This window comes from Capsicum annuum, chromosome 1 (assembly GCF_002878395.1).
Source record: "Capsicum annuum cultivar UCD-10X-F1 chromosome 1, UCD10Xv1.1, whole genome shotgun sequence".
Classification (NCBI taxonomy): Eukaryota; Viridiplantae; Streptophyta; class Magnoliopsida; order Solanales; family Solanaceae; genus Capsicum; species Capsicum annuum.
Window position 1 is genome coordinate 37676240 of NC_061111.1, and position 20863 is coordinate 37697102.

Genomic DNA, 20863 nt, shown 5'->3' on the forward strand with positions numbered 1-20863 from the left:
TACTCATATAGTTAAATCGACATTTGAACATGCTCTTGACATAGAGTATAAATTGCCTAATACTCATATTTATCAAAATAAAGTGTGCATTTCATTTATTTTTTTTGGATAAAAAATCAGTTATACCCTCCAATTATACTTGAAACTCCTTTTATAAATGTTGTTTATCCTTATACACATATTAATGCAAAAGAATTTATTGCTACTTACAAGAGATATCTTATTCTTTTGTTACAGATCTGGTAACTAGGGATATAAATGCTTTAATTGATATGAAGCAAAGTCATGTTAATTTTTTACAGCTTGAATTACTTAGCATGAATATTTGTGATACAATGAAATCTGCTAAGGTACAAGAAAAAATTAAATTATTTTTCGAATAAATGGCTGTTGATATTTGTGTTGATCATCCCAGTGCTTTTTGGAATCGCAAAAGGCATATTATTACTCTTCTTTATGATGATAATTTCTGTGAGGATAATATCCCAACAAAATCGCGACCTTGTCAAATGAATGCTGAATTAGTTGAATTCTGCAAAAAAGAGATTATAATCTGTTACAAAAGGGTTTGATAAAACCTTCAAAATCTCCTTGATCATGTACTATTTTTTATGTTAATAACGCAGTAGAAAAGGAACGTGGTGTTCCCAGGTTGGTAATAAATTACAAACCTCTGAATAAATATTTATATTGATTAGGTATTCTATTCCAAATAAAAAAGATTTATTATCCCGATTATACGATGTCAATATATTTTTTAAATTTAATTTAAAATATGGATATTGGTAAATTCAAATTTTCAAAGAGCATACTTATAAAATTGTTTTTAATGTTCCTTTTGGGCAATATGAAGGGAATGTCATGCCTTTTGGTTTAAAAAATGCCCCATCAGAATTTCAGAAAATAATGAATGATATATTTAATCCTTATATGAATTTCATCATCATTTATATTGATGACATTTTTGTGTTTTCTAAAACATTTGAATTACATATCAAATATCTTGATATTTTTAAGAAAATTGTGATACAGAATGGTTTAGTGATATCTAAACCAAAAATGAGTTTATTTCAAACAAAGGTTAGATTCTTAGGACATAATATTTGTCAAGGGAAGATTACTCTCATCCAAAGATTCATTGATTTTGCTTCTAAATTTCTTGATATTATAACTGACAGGACTCAATTGCAGAGATTTTTGGGAAGCCTGAATTATATTTCCCCCTTTTATGAGAATTTATCTCGTGATTTAGCCCCATTATATGATAGGCTAAAAAAAGATTATAAAAACTCTTGGACCGATAATCTTACCAATCTTGTTAAACGTATTAAACAGCGTGTTAAATCTTTACCCTGTTTAACTTTAGTCAATCCTGCTTGGCAAAAAATTATTGAGACTGATGTGTCGAATATTGGTTATGGAGGAATACTGAAAAAAGTTAATCCCCATGATAAAACTGAATGCTTAATAAGGTTTTATTCAGGTAAATGGACTGATAGTCAGAAAAATATACTACGGTAGCTCATGAAATGCTAACCATTGTTAAATGTGTTCTGAAATTTCGGGATGATCTTTATAATCAAAAGTTTTTGATAAAAACAGATGCTCAATCTGTAAAATATATGTTTGATAAAGATTTTAAACATGATGCTTTAAAATTAATACTTGCAAGGTGGCACGCTTAGTTAGCCCCTTTTGATTTTGAAATTCAATATAAAAAAGGAATTAATAATTTCCTCCCTGATTTCTTATTCAGGAAATATCTAAATATCTAAATTAATAATGAATTTTTATACATCTTTTCTTCTTGAGAAAACTTTAATCACCATTTTAAAGATAATTTCGTTATACAGAGACATTCAAAATCTCATAATTGATAAAATCATCTATGATATGATTGAAGAAGAATTTTCTGTCTTCAATTATGAAGTAATTAGAGATATTGATTGATATGATTTGAAAATATCTAATTAATTGTCCTCTTTGCATTATGTCTACTGGCCCACCATGACAAGTAGCAATAGAAAAAAGGACAAAGTAGATCAGGAGGAAGATCAGTCTCCGGAGGAAGGAAAAGATCATCCCCAACAATCAGATGATATTCAGGATCGTCATATGAATTCTCGTCCAATTCCCTAGTTATACAAATGGGAAATAGGAGTTTGATAAACTCCAAAGTACCGCAAACAGGCGAATATTCATCATCACAAATGATCCATCTGGATGATATTCTATAAGACAACCCGTTATACGAGCAATTGCAAGCCTATCTGGCAGAACAAAAGGGCGATACGTTTGCTTCAATTGCGAGGGAAAAGAAAAATAATCATATCAAGTCCTATGAACAAATTAAAAATAAAGAAATGATATTTTTTATCAAAAACTCTGAGGTTCAGAGGCAAAATAGACCGTGGGAGATACTCCACAAATATTTGATAGATAATTTATATTTTTCGAGTAATTCATACAAAATCCGTACTTATTATGAAATTATTCTCATTACCATAGGGAGTACAGAATTTAAACATTTCTCTTGGTACAACAGTGAAGAGAACGTTTATAACCTCTCTAAAATTATTATTAAACGGATCATATTAGGGAGTGATCTCAATGACTGAGAAGCAGATATTGCTTAAAGGTTCCAAGATCAATTTCACTTATTGGGACTACATTGAAGCTTTCTCTAAAGCTCTTTATTATAACAACGACAGACATAAGCATATTTGGTTTATAAAAATATGCGGAAAGATATTTGCAGAATCTATTCCTAACTGGTTTATAGATTGGTGGTCTTATCATGGTCCGACCGTCCAGATACTGCATGACCCATCCCTCAAGTTATACAAAGAATGGACCAAAGTATCTCCGCATCTGAATGAATTATATCATCCAGATCATATTTGTAATTTAGATCAAATTGACCAAATGTACTTCTTTATTAAATTTTCTATTCCCTGGATTAATAAATGGACTCCAGAACTAGGATTCACTAAAAAGCAAATCCCTTGTTTATATAAGGTATTTTATAATAATTTTTGGAACAAACTGATGCGCGCAAGGATTTCAAAATAAAAATATTGTATGGACAAGAACTCTTGGATACTATTAGAAAGACGATTCAAGAATATTCTATAGCCCCTCGAAAAGATATTATCGAGGATAAATCATATAAGCATATTGCAAGAAGAATCTCTGTCCATGACGGAGATAGGATCGCGACGATTGAAAAATATTTGGAAGAAGTTCGACGAAATATGATGAAATCAGTTGATAATCATGATAAGTCAGGTACTTTCATGAAGAGTATAACCAACGATGATATCGTCGATGAAGAAGTTTAGGATTCTCAGCTTGTTTCTTTAGATAAATCGCTATCTGATGAAGCCATTGGAAGAACTGAAGAATTTCTTAGAAAATTAAAAGAAAAAATAAAGTGTAATACACACAGTATATTTACCGTGCACGAGACCCAGATATGGGACCCTCAGTACTATTCCTACACAGTAGATCCACAGTACATAGGACCCGAATGTGGAACCAATAATACTATTTGTAGATATCTTTTTCTTCCTATAAATAGATGCCTTCATTTGTTAGGGAAGGCAGAAAATTTTCATTTTTTTATCCTCTTTTTCATTTCTCTCTCTAGCTTAGAGTACTCTCTCTTCTCTCTTGTAAAATAATCTCAAGTGTGGAATAAAAGATTGTCGTTATTACTATTCCGGCCTTGCATCGGACCATTAAAGATATTTTATTTTATTTATAATTATTTACTCTCTCTCTCTCTTTCTCTCTCCGATCGTGATTATGTTCGATTAAATAATTTTTATATCTATGCTGGAGATCTAATTTCTTTTGTATAATAACCATGAAAGATTCAGACTCTATCAAAATATAAAAGAATTTTTCTATAGTTTCTTGACTTGGTTCCGAGATGGTGGTACAATAGAAGTTAGTACTGCTTTTATTGGCTTTATCTTAGTGACTACGTCTAGCAAGCCGTGATTTTTAAGCCCGTTAAAGATGAGAAAAGGGACGCCTCTTTTCACGGTTAGAATCGCTAGACATATGGGCTCAACTAAAGCATGTATTAACTTCTGACAGGCCCCTTGCTCGGGTAAAAAGATTCAATCTTCCATACAATCAATAGGCTATATGAAATTCTTATATATTTCGGTTGGTTTTTTGATATTAACTTATAGGTCTGAATGGCCGCGCGAATTACTGCCAGCCATCAGTTCCTTTTAATTAAAATTATTTAAATTTAAGTAATCTAATAATGTAATAATTTTATATTTATTAATTGCAATTAAATATTTAAAGTAAATCAATTTTATTATTTTAATTGACTTTTATATTCAATTTTTTACTTATTTATTTTAGTAAATTTAAATTTTAAAATATTTTTTTCTTATATGAAAATACTAATATTTAAACTTAAATTTAAATTTTTACTACAAAATTAATAAATTTAATAAAAATAAATTCTTAATGAATGCTTTCTTAAAGATTTGTGTTGGGTCAATAGGTATCGAGTAAAAAAGAAATAAAGAAAAATATATAATAAAATTTTATTATTGTGAGAGATAAACATAATGCACTATCCAATAATGTTTAATAATATCATATTTTGTATATGCAAAACATAGCATCTTAAATTTAAGTAATTTAATAATACAATAATTTTATCTTAATTAATTGCAACTAAATATTTAAATTAAATTAATTTTATTATTTTAATTGACTTTTATATTCAAAGTTAATATTTTTTACTTATTTATTTTAGTAAATTTAAATTTTTAAAATTTAATAATATAATAATTTTATCTTAATTAATTGCAGCTAAATATTTAAAGTAAATTTATTTTATTATTTTAATTGACTCTTATATTCAAAATTATTATTTTTTACTTATTTCTTTTAGTAAATTTAAATTTTTAAATTATTTTTTCCTTATATGAAATACTAATATTTAAACTTAACTTTAAATTTTTAGAAGTACAAAATTAATAAATTTAATTTAATAATATAAATTCTTAATGAATATTTTCTTAAGATTTGTGTTGGGTCAATATAATATTTAAACTTAACTTTAAATTTTTAAAGTACAAAATCAATAAATTTAATTTAATAAAATAAATTCTTAATGCATATTTTCTTAAGATTTGTATTGGGTCAATATGTATCGAGTAAAAAAGAAATTAAAAAAATATATATAATAAAATTTTATTATTGTGAGAGACAAACATAATGCAATATCCAATAATGTTTAATAATATCATATTTTGTATATTCAAAAGATAGCATCTTAAATTTAAGTAATTTAATAATATAAAATTTCATCTTAATTAATTGCAACTAAATATTTAAAGTAAATCAATTTTATTATTTTAATTGAATTTGATATTCATATTTTATTTTTTTTACTTATTTATTTTAGGAAATTTAAATTTTAAAATTATTTTTTTCTTACATAGAAATACTAATATTTAAACTTTTAAATTTTTAAATTATAAAATTAATAAATTTAATTTAATAAATAAATTCTAATGAATATTTTCTTAAGATTTGTATTGGATCAATATGTATCAAGTAAAAAAGAAATAAAGAAAAATATATAATTTTTTTGCATTATTGTATGAGATAAACATAATGCACTATCCAATAATGTTTAATAATATCATATTTCGTATATGCAAAATATAGCATCCTGCATTTAATTAATATACTACTTCGGTGAGTTATCGATGATTACTATTGGATATGATAAAATTATGTTAATTTTTATAGGAGTAACATAAGCAATCTCTTTTAATTAATTATTATGAGTCATCTAAGTATTAAGAAAATAAATAATATTTAATAAAAAGATAAAATAAACATAAAATGCAAAATTAACTCTTGATGTTTTAAATTAAATTATCGTCCTTCAAACGATGATTTTACTATACCACCCCTTATTATAAGTCATTTATGTATTAGAAAATTAAGAATAACAAAATGATATGTTAACATAAAAAATTTGATTAATATCAAAATTATATTAGTGTCATATAAATTGGGACAGAACAAAAAAAAAATATAAAACAACATATATTATTTGAAAATGAAATAAAAAGTACTATAAATAACAAGAAATAAGAAAAATATTTAAAAACTTAATTGATTGCCAAAATTTCATCTATGCTTCATAAATTGGGACGAAGAAAATATTCATATCTTATTGAAAAATTATGTAAAGAGTATTATAAATCAAATAATTAATAATTTTAAAATTTAAAAATATAAAATATTTGGCTGATTCTCAAAATTATATCATTGTCACTTAAATTGAAATAGAAGAAAAAATATTATAAAACACAATAATTAAAAACTTAAATTATTTTAATGATTAATTATCTAAATTCTATTTAGATCACATAAATTGAAAAAATATCTATATATATATTGTGCCCGTGCGTGCATATCTAAGTGTGTGTGTATATATATATATAATATTAGCTAATTAGAAATAGATAGGAATATCCATTTTAAGTTGGACCATAGGATATATACAATACTGCAAAACCATTTTTAAACATGTCCAGGATAAAAAAAAACCAGCAAGAAAAAACAAAAAAGAGGAACCAGACAATAGGGGATACAAGTTAGAAAATAAATCATGTTAAATCTACTGCAAAACCACCATCTTTACGTTGTTCTTGCAAACATAACTTGAGTTAACAAGTAACAAATTACAGGGAAGGGAAAAATGGTACAATTGAAGAAGAAAAAACTCGCAGTAAAATGGAAAACAAAGATGAGCATCAAGAATTAATTATACTTTGCCCATTCAATTGAACATATTAGGAAGTGGTCTGACAGCCATGAAAGCATCTACCATCTGCAGAAAAGATCATGCAACAAGTAAATAAATTAATCAATTTGGAAACAGAAAAGAAAAGGAAAAAAAACATAGAACACATTAAAAGAGACAAGACACCCAGTAATTTGGACAAACAAAAGATGCACTAAAGAACATTCTGAAGAATCAGGACTCTCCAACTCCCTCCTTTATTCCCTGAGCACGCCTCTCAAAAAGAGGCATCAAATTGAGTGTTGTTGAAATTATTCTGATGGATGATGCTGTGCACAAGAGGAGCTCTTCACACCCTTGCCATATCCTTTTCTTTTCTTATATGACGTTGGTGCTCGGGCCAGCTAGAGTGCAACACACCTTTGAAGTATCTAGTGATGTGTGTGAGGAAGAGTGAAGACACCACTCAGCAACATTGAATTAGGTGAGGCATCCCAAACAGATAAAGAAATTGGAGACTTGGTGCTCACTTCAATCCCCTCATGTTCACTTAATAGCAGACCAAGCTAAATCCTTACGTTACTAAAGAGAAAATCACGCCATTTGAAATTCAGATATAGCCAGGACAAATTGAATTAATAATCCAAGGCATTTCAAAATGGAGAATGGGTACTTTAAAATTCAGCAAAGTTGGTTAAGTTTAGGTTTCGACGGGAATCACTGTTACCTCATCAGTCACTGCTGCCCTAGCCCGTCGATGTCTTTCGACTAGATCTGTTAATACTTCAATAAGAATCTTTTTAATTTCACCTGTCAGCATATGACCAGAACCATATTCCTGAAAGTTGAGCATATGAGCATTTATTGGTAATATCAACTGTCGGTAGTCCATGCATGAACTGAAGTGAACACTAAAAGCTGTAGTTCTACAAATGCAAATTTTGACCTAGTAAGGAAACACAAAGAGAAAGTATGAAGTCTAACTAACCTCTCCAATGCGTTTCAGCTCTTTATCATCGTCTAAGAAAAAGCCAAGATATTTAAATGGTATATCAACCTGCATGGTATCCAAGACAAGAGGTATAATTTGCTGTGTTTTTTTTCATGGCGAAGATGGTCCAAAGTTGCATTCATAAATTGCTATATTCAAGCATGTGCAGTCGTATAAAAATGCATTCCGTCCTATGAATTAGCTGTTGGTTATAAATTTGGTTACCTCCAGGTTTGCTCCCTTCTTCCTGTGCAACTCAATTGAGTCTTGTCCCCCAGAGAATGCATATCGGTTTATCTGCACATAGTTACATTTTAAAGGGTCATTATTATGCCTATCGAAATAACTTATTTAACATAGAGCAATCAATCTGGATAATGCCCATCCATGAAACATACATAAGAACTTTCTTTTTGAACTGATAAGTATTCGTTGATTCAAAAAATATTAAGAACTACAATGGCTACAATGCCCATCCACAAATTCACATTGCTTCAGTTTCTGGTTTACCTAGGTCAGAACTCCTGTAATGGAACTGGACACATACACTAGGGTATATGATGCACATCTGGAAGCTAAAACAGGTCAACTGAATCTTCAAGTAGAACAATTATCTGGGTTCAAGCTAAGAATTTACAATTCCACGTTTTAGCTCAAGGATCTCGTATCATCACCATGAGGACTACGGAGGAATCAAATAAAGGAAATCCAATGCCAATAGATCTGCTTAAATCAAAGGAATCTTGTGACAAGAACACTTGTTCAACTCATTTTCTGTAGAGGCTAACAATTAAGGGGATTTTTGAGATTTGGCTCTTGGGTTGTCATAACCATATATACTCATTTTAGTATCCTTTTTATAGAATGAATTTGGATGAGTAACCCTTGTGAGAGCTTAAGAGTATTCTATTTCTTATTAGCAACTTTAGTCACTTTAGTTAAACCAGTACTGACGAGATACGTATTATTTCAAGAGTGTCTGTCACAAATATCACTGTCTACTGACTCATACAGAAACATATCATGGTTTACCAATAGGTTGGAAAGTTAGCAACTCAATTACAACTATCAATGATAACAATAAACAATAACAGTGAAGAGAACTCATCCAACGCTATGTCCAACTGCAACAGTGAATGACCCAAAATCAGTTCAATTTCCATACAATCTACCAGCTAAATGAAAATAAAATTCCCATATCGAGAAGCTTCTTCATCTAAAAGCCATTGAAGGTGATGGTGAGTAGCAGAAAAATTCACCACCTAGCACACAACAGCAATTAGTCACATTTTTTTGGATAATCGAAAAATCTCCAAGGGCCAGAGGAGCAAGGTATGAAACACGATGGACAATGGACAAGTCCCTCTATTCTTCTCCACTACAATACCAAGCTTTTGTCTATGGCTGGTTTCGAGCCTGTGACGTGTGCCTAACCTACAACATCACGTGTACCACTAAGATTGGAACCATAGAGTAACTCTGTCCACACCTAGTATTTTTTATTTATGCTGAGATTTGAATCCTGATCTCCACAATTTGCAGTCACTTCACTGACCCATTGTTGTGAAAAGCGCTGAAGCAGTGGGTTGCTTTTTACACTTGAAGCGTTGGGGCGAGAAAAAAGCTCTCGCTTTATGTCCAGAAGCGAGAAGCGTTGAAGCAAAAAAAGCGCAGAAAAGCTCGCTTAAGTGGATATTTAAGATTTTTTTTTTTAAGGTTTTTTATTGCTTTATTTAATTTATTTTAGTTAAAACCCTTAAGTGACTATACGACTGCATTGCTGCTGCTGCGACTTTTCTGGAACAACTGCTGAAGGTATGCGACTTCTTCTCCTCCTCCGCTCCTCTTCTACTCCTCCTCCTCCTCCTCTCCTATTAGAGTTTTCTAGTTTTTTTTTCTTCTCCTCTAGTACTCTTTTTCATCTCTGTTTTTTTTTCTCTTCTTCTTCTTCTTCTTCTTCTTCTCTGTTTTCCAGTTCTGTTTTACTTTTTTTTTTTGCTGTGGTAATCTGACTTCCAACTTTGTTTTTTTCTTTGTTTTTTCTTCGTCTTCTCTATTTGTGTTGGTTGATTAAGACGCAAGACTGATTTTTAGTATTTTAGTAGTTTGCTTGAATGCTTGTTATGACTATCTATTCTCTTTTTAATTTGAGTATTGAATGATTATGTTATTTATTGAGCTCTTGGTAATTTATTTATGCATGTTTAATATTTTTAAATTTTGCACTAAATAGCGCTTTAATGTTAAAAAGCGTGCGCTTCGCTTCACGCTTCTCGCTTCTGTGAAGCGAGCCCTCGTCGCTTTTTTTCGCCTCTCGCTATTCAAAACACTGCATTGACCACTAGGTCACACCTTGGGTGCATTGTTTCTAATGAATTTTATAAAATGTCTAAGTAATCCTCTTTCCCTCCTCCAAGAATGAAAAGAAAACATAGAAAAAGAAGATCAATAAAAACTGGGTTATGCACAAATGGATGTCCTTCCAAAAGGATAGAACTTAGAAGAATTGACATATTATGTGTCTGAAATACGTAAAAATATATGTTTTGAGAAGGTGTGCAATAATATTAAAAGCCCAACCTTATTTTTTATCTCTTTTGCTGAATCGGTCACATAAATGGCAGAATTTGGATCACTAGCAGACATTTTTCCATTCTCCCCCTGCAAATGTTCAACGATGGAAAAATGAAATATCAACAGAAAAAATGCATGACAATTTTTACAAGCAGACACCTAAAACAACATAAGCTGCAACATGTGTGCACAAACTAATTTGACAAATAACAAGGATGAGATAGTTTTATTTCTCTTTCTTTGGAATCAGACAGATACAAGCACAGAGGTAGGAAATCAGACAAAGAGCAAGGATGAAAAACCACAAACCAATTTGACAAATAACAAGGATGAGACAGTTTTATTTAACTTCTCTTTCTTTGGAATCAGACAGATACAAGCATGGAGGTGGGAAATCAGACAAAGAGCAAGGATGAAAAACCACAAACCAATTTGACAAATAACAAGGATGAGACAGTTTTATTTCTATTTCTTTGGAATCAGACAGATACAAGCATGGAGGTGGGACATCAGACAAAGAGCAAGGATGAAATAACCATTATATAGTTAGTGATACCTTTTATACAAGTTGGAACTAAGAATAATTTGAATTGCACAAATGAAGAACCAAATTCAACTACAAAGAGACTGAGTGTGTTAAAAATGGAAAAAGAAAAGTATAAAATCTTTTTGAAAATGAGAAAGATGATTTAGTGGCATGCATTTCCATCTGCCTAGTAGAAGAGAGCATTCATACGGAGGCTATTTGCAATATGGACAGCAAGGGTACTACAAAAGAGTATCCAACTAGGACTAATCCTTTGTGAAAAAGTTATTGAAGATATGGGGCTTTGTTTGACTAATTGAACATCACAGGTCACTGAGATGATAGTGATTCTTTCTAACTATCTGATGAACGATGATGCAATTTGCAATATTTTCTCTTTAGCAGTGGCGTTCGGGCAACATCTTATAGCCAGAGGAGGTAAACCCTCGTGGCAACAAGTTGAGGACAGACAAACATAACAGAATAAATTATTCCTACTAATTAACTGAAAAAGGATCAGTCAGGGAAGTGTGATCAAAGTGAAATTTGATCGTAAATTTGTAACAAAACTTAAATTGGTCAGTCACTAATCTAAAAGGAGGGAAAACCTGAAGGGCAGGAAAGAATGATGATTCAATCAAAGCAGGCTTGTGATAGCCTATCCGAGGAGCAACATCTCGAGTCATTCGGAAATATGGATCCTGAAAAATCACTTACCGGTGTTAGTTCTTCCAGTAGAAAAAGGGAGGAAAACTATAAATAAAAAAAAGATCATGAGAGACAATGAGACATTGCACGTCGGAGAAAAAAGAAATGAAGCAGTAAAAACACAACATGACCTCCATCTTTTTGATTTGTTTTCTTTTTCTCTGAAGATAACATGACACTGTCTATATATCATCAAATCAAATTAATTTAAAGCAAAATAGGAGATATCCCGCTTATGTAGCCTACTTAAACCAGCAGGTCGATATGAAAGCTTGAACTTGCTCAATTGTGTCAATAACCATACATCCATGAACTAGCCAATTGGAATATTTAACTGGAAAATAGATGGAGGTTAACATAGTAAAGACGGCACCATAGGCTCTGAGGCTAATGTCTCTGCACACACTCAAATCTAACAACCCAAAAGAAGGGCGGGAGATATCATCAGCAGATTATAGGTAAAAATAAAGGCACCTATAAAGAGACATTGTTGCTTCCGACTCTTAGTAATATCACAAGACAATAACTTGAGAGTTGAGCCCCAAATATATAATACCATAATATGAGCAGAATTTTTAGATGGACCATCTGGCATTTTCTTTTGATAAGTCAAATATCTTGAGTGCATAACACAACAACAAAATGGCGTCGACTTTAAAAAGTGCAAAATGTATAGAATCAATTCAAGCCTCTCACTAGTCTAGCCAACTAGACAGATTAGTACATCAAAAAAAAAAACAACATGAAAATCAAAAAAGAACTCCTAAAATGAACTCATTGGTTTCTATCATAGTGGAGGTTGTTATGAAGGTTATAATGAGGAAATCTTTGTGTCTGTGAAAAATGAAGATTGCTTCTACTGATTGGGAAACAACCGCCACTCTCAAACAAAATATGTCAATCCGAATATATAACTAGCACTCTTTTATTGACAGCAAAACATATTGCTTCATGCACACAAGGGTGTGGTCTAGTGGTTCAATGAAGGTGGGTTGAGAACCATGAGGTCTCTAAAACAGAGACAAATAGTAAGTGATTTCTTCCCATCCGTCTACCCTTGTTGAACAGAGTGATGGGAGGTGGTAGGCATCCCGTGAAATTAGTCGAGGTGTGCGCAAGCTGGTCCGGACACCACGGTTATCAAGAAAAATAAAATATACTGCTTCATTTTTTACTAAGTGAGGAATATATTTCTAGATCAAGCAAATACAATTAGACACTTGAAGGAACCACAACAACAATATACTCAGTGTAATCATCTCAAAAAAAAAAAATTGAAGAAATCTGACGAGAGCGAGAAAAAACCTGGTCAATGGCACACGGAATCAAACAGCGGATGTTATCATTGCCAAATAGATGAGGAAATGAACTGGGGAAAGATGGCACAGCCTGTAATTTTGTAAATTCAACTATTTAAGTTTCTCCATACATCCAAAACCAAATTCAAATTTCTCAGTTTTGAGGAAATGATAAAATCCATATAAGATTCAGAGCGAGCTACTATTGCAGCTATGCTATTTTTTTCCTTTTCTGGGTTAAGGTGAAGTATAGTATTGCAGCTTCTTCAAGCTTTTGACTTCGCGAAAGTTTATCTATTTGATGTGAAAATAGGAAAGCAAATATGAGATATGGTTATTATTCTTGCTAAGACACCTTGTTGCATGCTCTATTACGATTTTGTTTACTTTTCTTTGGCTACTATTACTTGTGGGTGTCGTATTTATGTTATGTCATCTTGTTCCATGCTTTATTATGGATTTGATTATTATTCCTTGTCTTGAGCCGGGAGTCTATCAGAAACAACCTTTCTACTTCTTCGAAGGTAGTGGTATGGACTGCGTACATCTTACCCTCCCCAGACCCCACTAAGTGGGAATACACTGGGTTTGTTGTTGTTGTTGTAAATATGAGATATGGTGCACACCAACTTCACAAACGGAAGCTTAGACGGTCTTAGTAAAGTACCTCTCCATGCTATATTGTTTCTTTGTTTTCTAGACTGTCTATAAAAGCATTGTGCTCTTCTCCATATTTTGCTTCTGTTTTTATTTCCTAGGTTTTAAATTGGAGGGATGGAAATATAAAGATAACTTAAAAGGAGAAAATTATTGATATATTTTCAAAAGCATTTGTCCAAAACTTGAAAAAAAGAAGATTTTGCACAATAGATTAGGTTACAAACACACTACTGTTACAAAATTGAGGAGGAATGCTACCTGAACTGGCGGAAAACTAACTTTCCCAATGTGATCTTCCCCTGTGAAACCAAAAATGCCAACAACCTGAAAAGAAACCACATAGCACAATACATTTAAAAACTTTAATATACGATGCTCCTCTAGAGATAAAGTAGTAGTAATCACCTTATTGTATGTGACGGATTTTGCAACCTTCACCATGTTCTTGTAAAAGGCGCTGTGCAAAAAAAGTTTGTGTTAGCACCAATACTCTAAGTTGTCAAACAAGAAACACACATAAAAATATGAAAATAAAAATCATGGAGCTGTACACATGAATTTGAAAGAAAGCACAAGTTGATTGCATCCTTGCTCGACCATTAAAATTCTACTTACAACATACCATGTAAATCAAAATTATCGTTCTAACTAGAAACATCCACTCTAATCACATCCAAAGCAACAGAACATAAGCATGAAAACCGTATCACTGAATCTCTTCTCCACCGCCCACCCCACCCCCACCCCCGACCACTACCTAAAAGAAAAATCATTGTTGCATTAAGGAAATTTTCCATCAAAAAATAGGATAATGATTTGTAACTCTATCTCTGTTTACTTCAATAATCCCTTTAAACATTATTTTCAACTTTTAAAACTTCCAAATATCACCAAATAACAATCATTGGATCATATATCACTCCTTGTATGATAACCATATGTATAATTGCTTTATACAAAAAAGGATATCTACAGACAAACATTTTCCTTAGTACAAAACACATTCGGAAAGGATAAAATGAGGCTACTCACCCACCAACATAATCAAAATCAGAGAAAATAAAAGTCTTCGAAATATCAAATCCGCAAGCGATAATGTCTTTAGCATTTTCACGAGCAAGTCTTTGGCTTTCTTCCACTGACAAATTCTTCCACATACATTTCTCATCATCAGTCAACTGTATTACAAGTGGCACCTTAAACGCATCCTGCAAGTACCTACAGCACAATAAAACAGATATCACAAACCCAAAAGGAAGTAAATATTTTTTTGAATGAAGAGTCAAAACTACACCTAAAGTATTCCGATTTTTTTATTTTTTTATACCCGAATATCATATGTTAACTTTTACTACCTAAACTATAATCAAAGTATCAAATTCCAGTTAGGAAAAGGGAACAATTGATAATTGAAGTGTGTTTCGATAAATATTTGGTGATATTCTCGCAGGAAACTTGCACACCTCATAATTCAGGTATGAAACTCAAAAAATCGAAATACACATAGTTCATGTATAATGCTCAAAAAACCGAGATACACATAGTTCAAGTATAAAACTCAAAAAACCGAGATACACATGGTTCAAGTATAAAACTAAAAAAACGAGTACACAGTACAGGTATGAAACTCAAGAAAACCAAAATACACATAGTTCAGGCATGAAACCCAAAAAAGGAGATACACACAGGTCCAGGTATGAAACTCAAAAAACCGACATACCTAGTTCAAGTATAAAACTCAAAAAACTGAGATACACATAGTTCAAGTATAAAACTCAAAAAACTAAGGTACACATAGTTCAAGTATAAAACTCAAAAAACACATAGTTCAGGTATGAAACCCAAAAAAAGAAGATACACACAGGTCCAGGTATGAAACTCAAAAAACCAACATACCTAGTTCAAGTATAAAACTCAAAAAACCGAGACACATAGTTCAAGTATAAAACTCAAGAAAATCAAAATACACATAGTTCAGGTATGAAATCCAAAAAAAGAGATACACACGGTCTAGGTTTGAAACTCAAAAAACCGACATACACTAGTTCAAGTATAAAACTCAAAAAAACCGAGATACACATGGACTCATTTGTTTGCACTTAATGGAGGTCTGAACCTGAATGATTCAGACTTCAAACCATTAAGTGCATTTGTTTTTTATTAAGCTTTTAACTCTTAATAGGTCTGAAGAGGTATTCTGGTGTTGGATAATATTCACCGCCACTTTATTCATAATCATCAGTCACCACCTTTGTCACCGCCATCATTGTCAGCCACCACTAACCATCTCCACCATCGATAACAAACATCGCTACCAACCACTATTATCAATCCTACCACACTTACTGCCTCTATTATTCTAATTATATTTACCGTCACCACCGCCGTCAACAGCACCACCATCATTAACCACTACCGGTCAATCCCTACTATCGACCAACTCATCTATAACAACTAGCACCACCGCTAACTACCACTAATACATCACAACCTCCACACATTCTTTGGCGGCCACCACCATTGTCACTAATAACGCCACCTCTACCATCACTTCAATCACTATCATCGCTAGCTATAATTTATCTCTTCTAACAACCATCTCCACCATCACAACTAACAACATCTCCAACTAGCACCAACATATCATCAACCATCATTCATTCATTTTTCATCCTTCACAATCAACACCTCCAACTACTAACATCAAACAACGTCACATCACAAACACCACCACCACTATCAACCGCTACCATCATAATAGTCACTAATATACCAATCATCACAACTATCACCACTAACATTACTAATCACTAACATCAATCATTGTCTCCGCAACCACCATTATAAACCATCTCCACTATCACTAACAAACATAAATATATTTTTTTCAATCAAATAATAATTTTGTTGTATTAAATTACATACTTTTCTGATATATAATTAGTTTTTTATTTGAATTGTATTTTTTATTTTATTATATATACAAATAATATTTTTTTTGCACATTCAGATGTTGAAAAACAAATAGTTTTAATAATTCCGTTTTCAAATCTAGAGACAACATCTTAATTATTCCGATGTGCATTCAAATTCAGATGTCTGAATCTTTAAAAAAACAAATGCAGCCATAGTCCATATATTAAACTCAAAAAACCGGCATACACTAGTTCAAGTATGAAACTCAAAAAACCGAGATACACATTGTTTAAAACTCAAAAAATTGAAAAAAACATAGTTCATGTATGAAGTTCAGAAAACTAAGATACACATTGTTCCTATATGAAGCTCAAAAAAGGAGATAATTTAGGTGTGATTTTTACTCTTCACTCTTTAATAAGTATTAAGCATTGTGCATCCAAACCCCCAATTATTACTTTGTAAACATGAAAGGGATAAGATGACCCAAATGCAAAGCTTCAGAAGAAGGTCCTCTTCCAGTATACAAATAGAATTTCTCCCCTCTTTCATACGCATCCAATATGTCATTGAGATCACGATGAGCAAAGAAAACTCCACGACGAAGGAATACATGAGGTTCCTTAGTCGTAAGTCGTTCAACTCTATCGATTAACGACTTGTCTAGTCTCTGGCAACCGAATTTGTCGATCAATTTGTCGTAGTCAATTTTGCCGCCGTCTTTTGCTGATACTTCCCATGGGTTCACTACTTGTTCTTCTTCCTGTACAGCTTTGCTCTTATCGTCATCCGGTTTTTCCATTGATACTCAGAGGACAAAAATGGTTTACCGGCGCCGGCGGAGAATTACGGCGAGGCCGGCGAGTTGGGGCTGGTGTTTGGGGTTTAGGGAAGCTAAATGCTGACTTTCAAATAAATTGAAGGAAAAAAGAAAAAGTCAGACGACATTTTACATAATTATTCTCAATTTCTTTTTAACTGTGTTGAGCTGCTACCTCTATTTTAAAATAATTGAATTATTGAGATATGATATATTTTTTAAAAGAAAAATTTAGACATAAATTCTAGGTTACTTTTTATTATTACTTTTTTAATTATTCTTAAATTGCTCTCTAGAAAATATGAATTACTTAAGAATCCCATTAAATGAAAAGATAAAATTGAAAGAAATTTTCAATATATTTCTTGAAGAATGAACAATTCATTTATTTTGAATATTGAAAAATAGCCGAACAATTCATTTATTTAAAATAGAGAGAGTACATAATTACTTCTTAATACATCCAACAAAGATATAATTTTTTTTTTTGTAAAAATACATAATTAGCTTTCAATGCAGTTTTTCTAATTTTGAATTTATTGAGATATATAATACATCTAACGAAGGTATATTTTTTCTTTGTAAGAATACATAATTAACTTTCGATATCTTTTTTTTTTTTTTTTTGTGATTTTAGGTCTGACAAGATACATAATTAGCCCCCAATATATTTGATGTTTAAATGTAATAGATAAGGTATATATTTGTGTTATTTTTTCAAAAAAAAAAAAATCATTATTAGACGGTCCTATCTATTACCAATTTTATCCCAATATAAAATAAATAAAGAATAATTAACGAAATAGTTAAACATAAGAGGATTATTTACAAAAAATTCTATAACTTTAAATTAAATTACAAAATATATAGGGATAGCATGTATATACACATTGATCTGAGGTTTTATGCACTTCAGTGTTGTTGTCTGAGCTTATTTAGCCTTGTTTGGAGGACAATTTATGTGCTTAATGTGTTAACAATGATATAATTGAGCGTATAAGTGTTTAAGTATTTGATTATAATGTTTAGGGTGTCTTTCAAACAAGTTTGCACTTAATTTGGTCACTTAGAGTTCAAACGAGAAAACTAGTATTACTAGCTTGAGCTAAGTGTTGTTCTAGTTGATCGCAATGAATTCTAACGGGTATAATGAGTTCCTAAGGATATTATTGTGTAATTATGTGTGGAACAACTTATTGATAATGTGTAAAGTTCAATTGAATCAAGTCAAGAGACAAACAATAAGTTAAAGATTAAAAGGGTGAAACTAGTTCTTAGCTGAAGTTTCTAGTTCACCGTTGTAGATTGTGTGTTGTTTTGAGCTCTAACCCATGGTGTTTAATGATATAGAAGGCTTGTTGAGTTGATTTAGATGATATATAGATGATACATAAGCTGGAAATCAAGTGGAAACAACATCACAGGCTTGGGATGGAAGGAGAAATGCTTAAGACAAATTTAGACGTCAAAAGGGAATTCCAGTGAAGGTATGGGAATAGCCCCGTTGTGCTACCCCCATTACCATGGACTGACTTCCGTGGTGCGACCCCTATTCCCATGGAGTGAGGCTCACGGCACACACCTTGTTCCCAACACAGCCAAAATCGTCTTCCTATAAATAGGACACTTGAACACATTGCAAAACACCTTTGACGACTTTGAAGCTTGGAAAGGGGCTGGAAAACACTTCAATTAGGGTTTTTCTATCTTTACTTTAGTTTGTTTATGAATTTTAATTTGTATTCATTCATCGTGATTACGGTTATGTCCATAAGTGGCTAAACGCCCCCTTTTCGGGGTTAAGGCCAAGAACATGATTACTATTTCTTTGAATTGATTTAGTTTTGATTTCTTATCATATTTGGTTGTTTATTTATCCTTGTTATAACTATTTTAAGGATTCACGACCCTTAGAATACATCCATTGTCGTCTTTGTGAACCCGGGAGGGGGAATAAAAGGATAAAACATGAGGATAAATAGAGCAAGGTTCTTATTCTTTTATAAAATAAGGAATTTGAATTAGCGTCTAAGATAGGGATATACCTAGAATGGAAGCCTTGTTTGGTTCACTTGCAGGATGAAATCTTAATGCATTTAATTGGATTATTGCATCCCCGCTCAATGATGTAGTTGTAATATCCAGTTAGGTAGAAGAATAGAAGATCGGGAGACCATGATCATACTATAAACCCTCGAATCAACAACCAAGATAAATAATCTAACCAATGAAGTTCAATAGCTTAGCATGAATGTTCGTGGAGCCTTAACCCTGAGTTTTTCTCAGTTGATAGTCCAATCACTTTAATTTACTGCATTATTTACATTATTTTTAGTTATAACTCTCAAATTCTTTTGGTTACGATTGCACTAATTAAATCTCAATTGTGAACTAAAATTCAATAGTTTCTTAACGCAAGTGTATGAGGGATCGATACTTGGCTTTATTTAAGGTCATTGTATTATTAGGTAAGACCACGTACACTTGTATGTGCACTTGGGTGCAGTCAAGTTTTTGGCGTCGTTATCAGGGACTTATAAATTGATAGCTATTTTAGTTTTAGTTTTACTTTTTAGATTTTTTGGTACTTTATGCTTGGTCTTGGTGTTGAATTTGCAGGAAACAGGTTTGCAGACTAGTAAGCTGGCAAGGGATAGGAAATTAGTTGAACCAGGCTTAGAAACCGAGCAACGCCTTTACCAATGAAGGAGAGTAGCAATCTTTCTTTACCGTATCCCATGAATTCAAGAGGAACAATACAATCCTGCTCTCATGGCTAAAGATCCATTAGCCCGCAGGACAATTCACGAAGTGGAGATCCCACTTCCGACGAATTTGACCTTCCTTTTTCAAAAATCGTCTGCTGGAGGTAACTTTGAGCTGAAATAGAACATGGTGCAACTTTTGATTTGCAGCGGACAGTTTATGGGGCTTTCATATGAAGACCTATAAGTCTACTTACGAAACTTCTTGGAGATCAGTGACACATTTATCCCTACGGGTGTATCAACTGACTATGCTATGCTGACACTTTTCCCTTTTTCACTGTTGGGGGAAGCAAAGAAGTGGTTGAATGCTGAGCCAGCAAGTTCAATCATAACCTGGAATGACTTAGCCCAGAAATTTCTCATCCGATTCTTTACATCTGGCAATAGAGAGACTGCGTAGTGAGATTGTGAGCTTCAAACAGAAGCTAGATGAGAACTTATATCATGCATGGGAGAGGTTCAAAGCTCTTCTTCGGGACTGTCCACATCATCAGCAGTCCAATGAGGTACTAGATCACACTTTTATTGAGGCACTTGATCACAATGAGGTACTAGGTGGTCAAGCACTAGAATTGATGTATCATGAGTTATACACCTTGTTGAATCGGGTTGCACAAGGAAATACTGAGTGGGACTCAAGAAATGCTCCAAAGAAGGTTGCAGGTGTGTTAGAGGTGGACCAATTTGCTGCCTTATCCACTCAGCTTGCTGCACTACAAAATTAAATAACTACTCAGTTCAGCAATATGAAGTTGCGGATTACACAGCCTGCGACAACAATTAATGCAATTCATCAAAGAAATTCT

General features: G+C 32.2%; 1 protein-coding gene and 1 non-coding gene across 2 annotated transcripts; both read right to left on the bottom strand.

The window, feature by feature from the left end:
- Positions 1–6641: 6641 nt before the first annotated feature.
- Positions 6642–17429, bottom strand: LOC107871542 (tryptophan--tRNA ligase, cytoplasmic). The gene is made up of 11 exons (XM_016718489.2): positions 16928–17429; positions 14586–14771; positions 13959–14010; positions 13812–13877; positions 12901–12984; positions 11496–11588; positions 10368–10448; positions 8013–8084; positions 7785–7853; positions 7524–7634; positions 6642–6883 (listed from the first exon to the last, which is right to left on the bottom strand). Exons 1-11 carry the CDS (start codon positions 17269–17271, stop codon positions 6833–6835), a joined length of 1209 nt encoding a protein of 402 aa, XP_016573975.1. The 5' UTR covers positions 17272–17429; the 3' UTR covers positions 6642–6832.
- A 3017-nt stretch (positions 17430–20446) lies between these two features.
- LOC124892031 lies at positions 20447–20553 on the bottom strand. The gene has a single exon (XR_007050042.1). It is a non-coding gene; the product is annotated as a small nucleolar RNA R71 (small nucleolar RNA).
- Between the last annotated feature and the right edge of the window lie 310 nt (positions 20554–20863).

Bases quoted from the DNA above. Each gene is read 5' to 3' on its own strand.
- LOC107871542 (XM_016718489.2), bottom strand. From the start codon at position 17,271: ATGGAAAAACCGGATGACGATAAGAGCAAAGCTGTACAGGAAGAAGAA. The intron at 10,449-11,495 runs GTTTTCCCTCCT...GAACATTTGCAG, and splicing joins CATTCTTTCCTGCCCTTCAG to GGGGAGAATGGAAAAATGTC. The intron at 7,635-7,784 runs GTTAGTTAGACT...CTCAACTTTCAG, and splicing joins AGCTGAAACGCATTGGAGAG to GAATATGGTTCTGGTCATAT.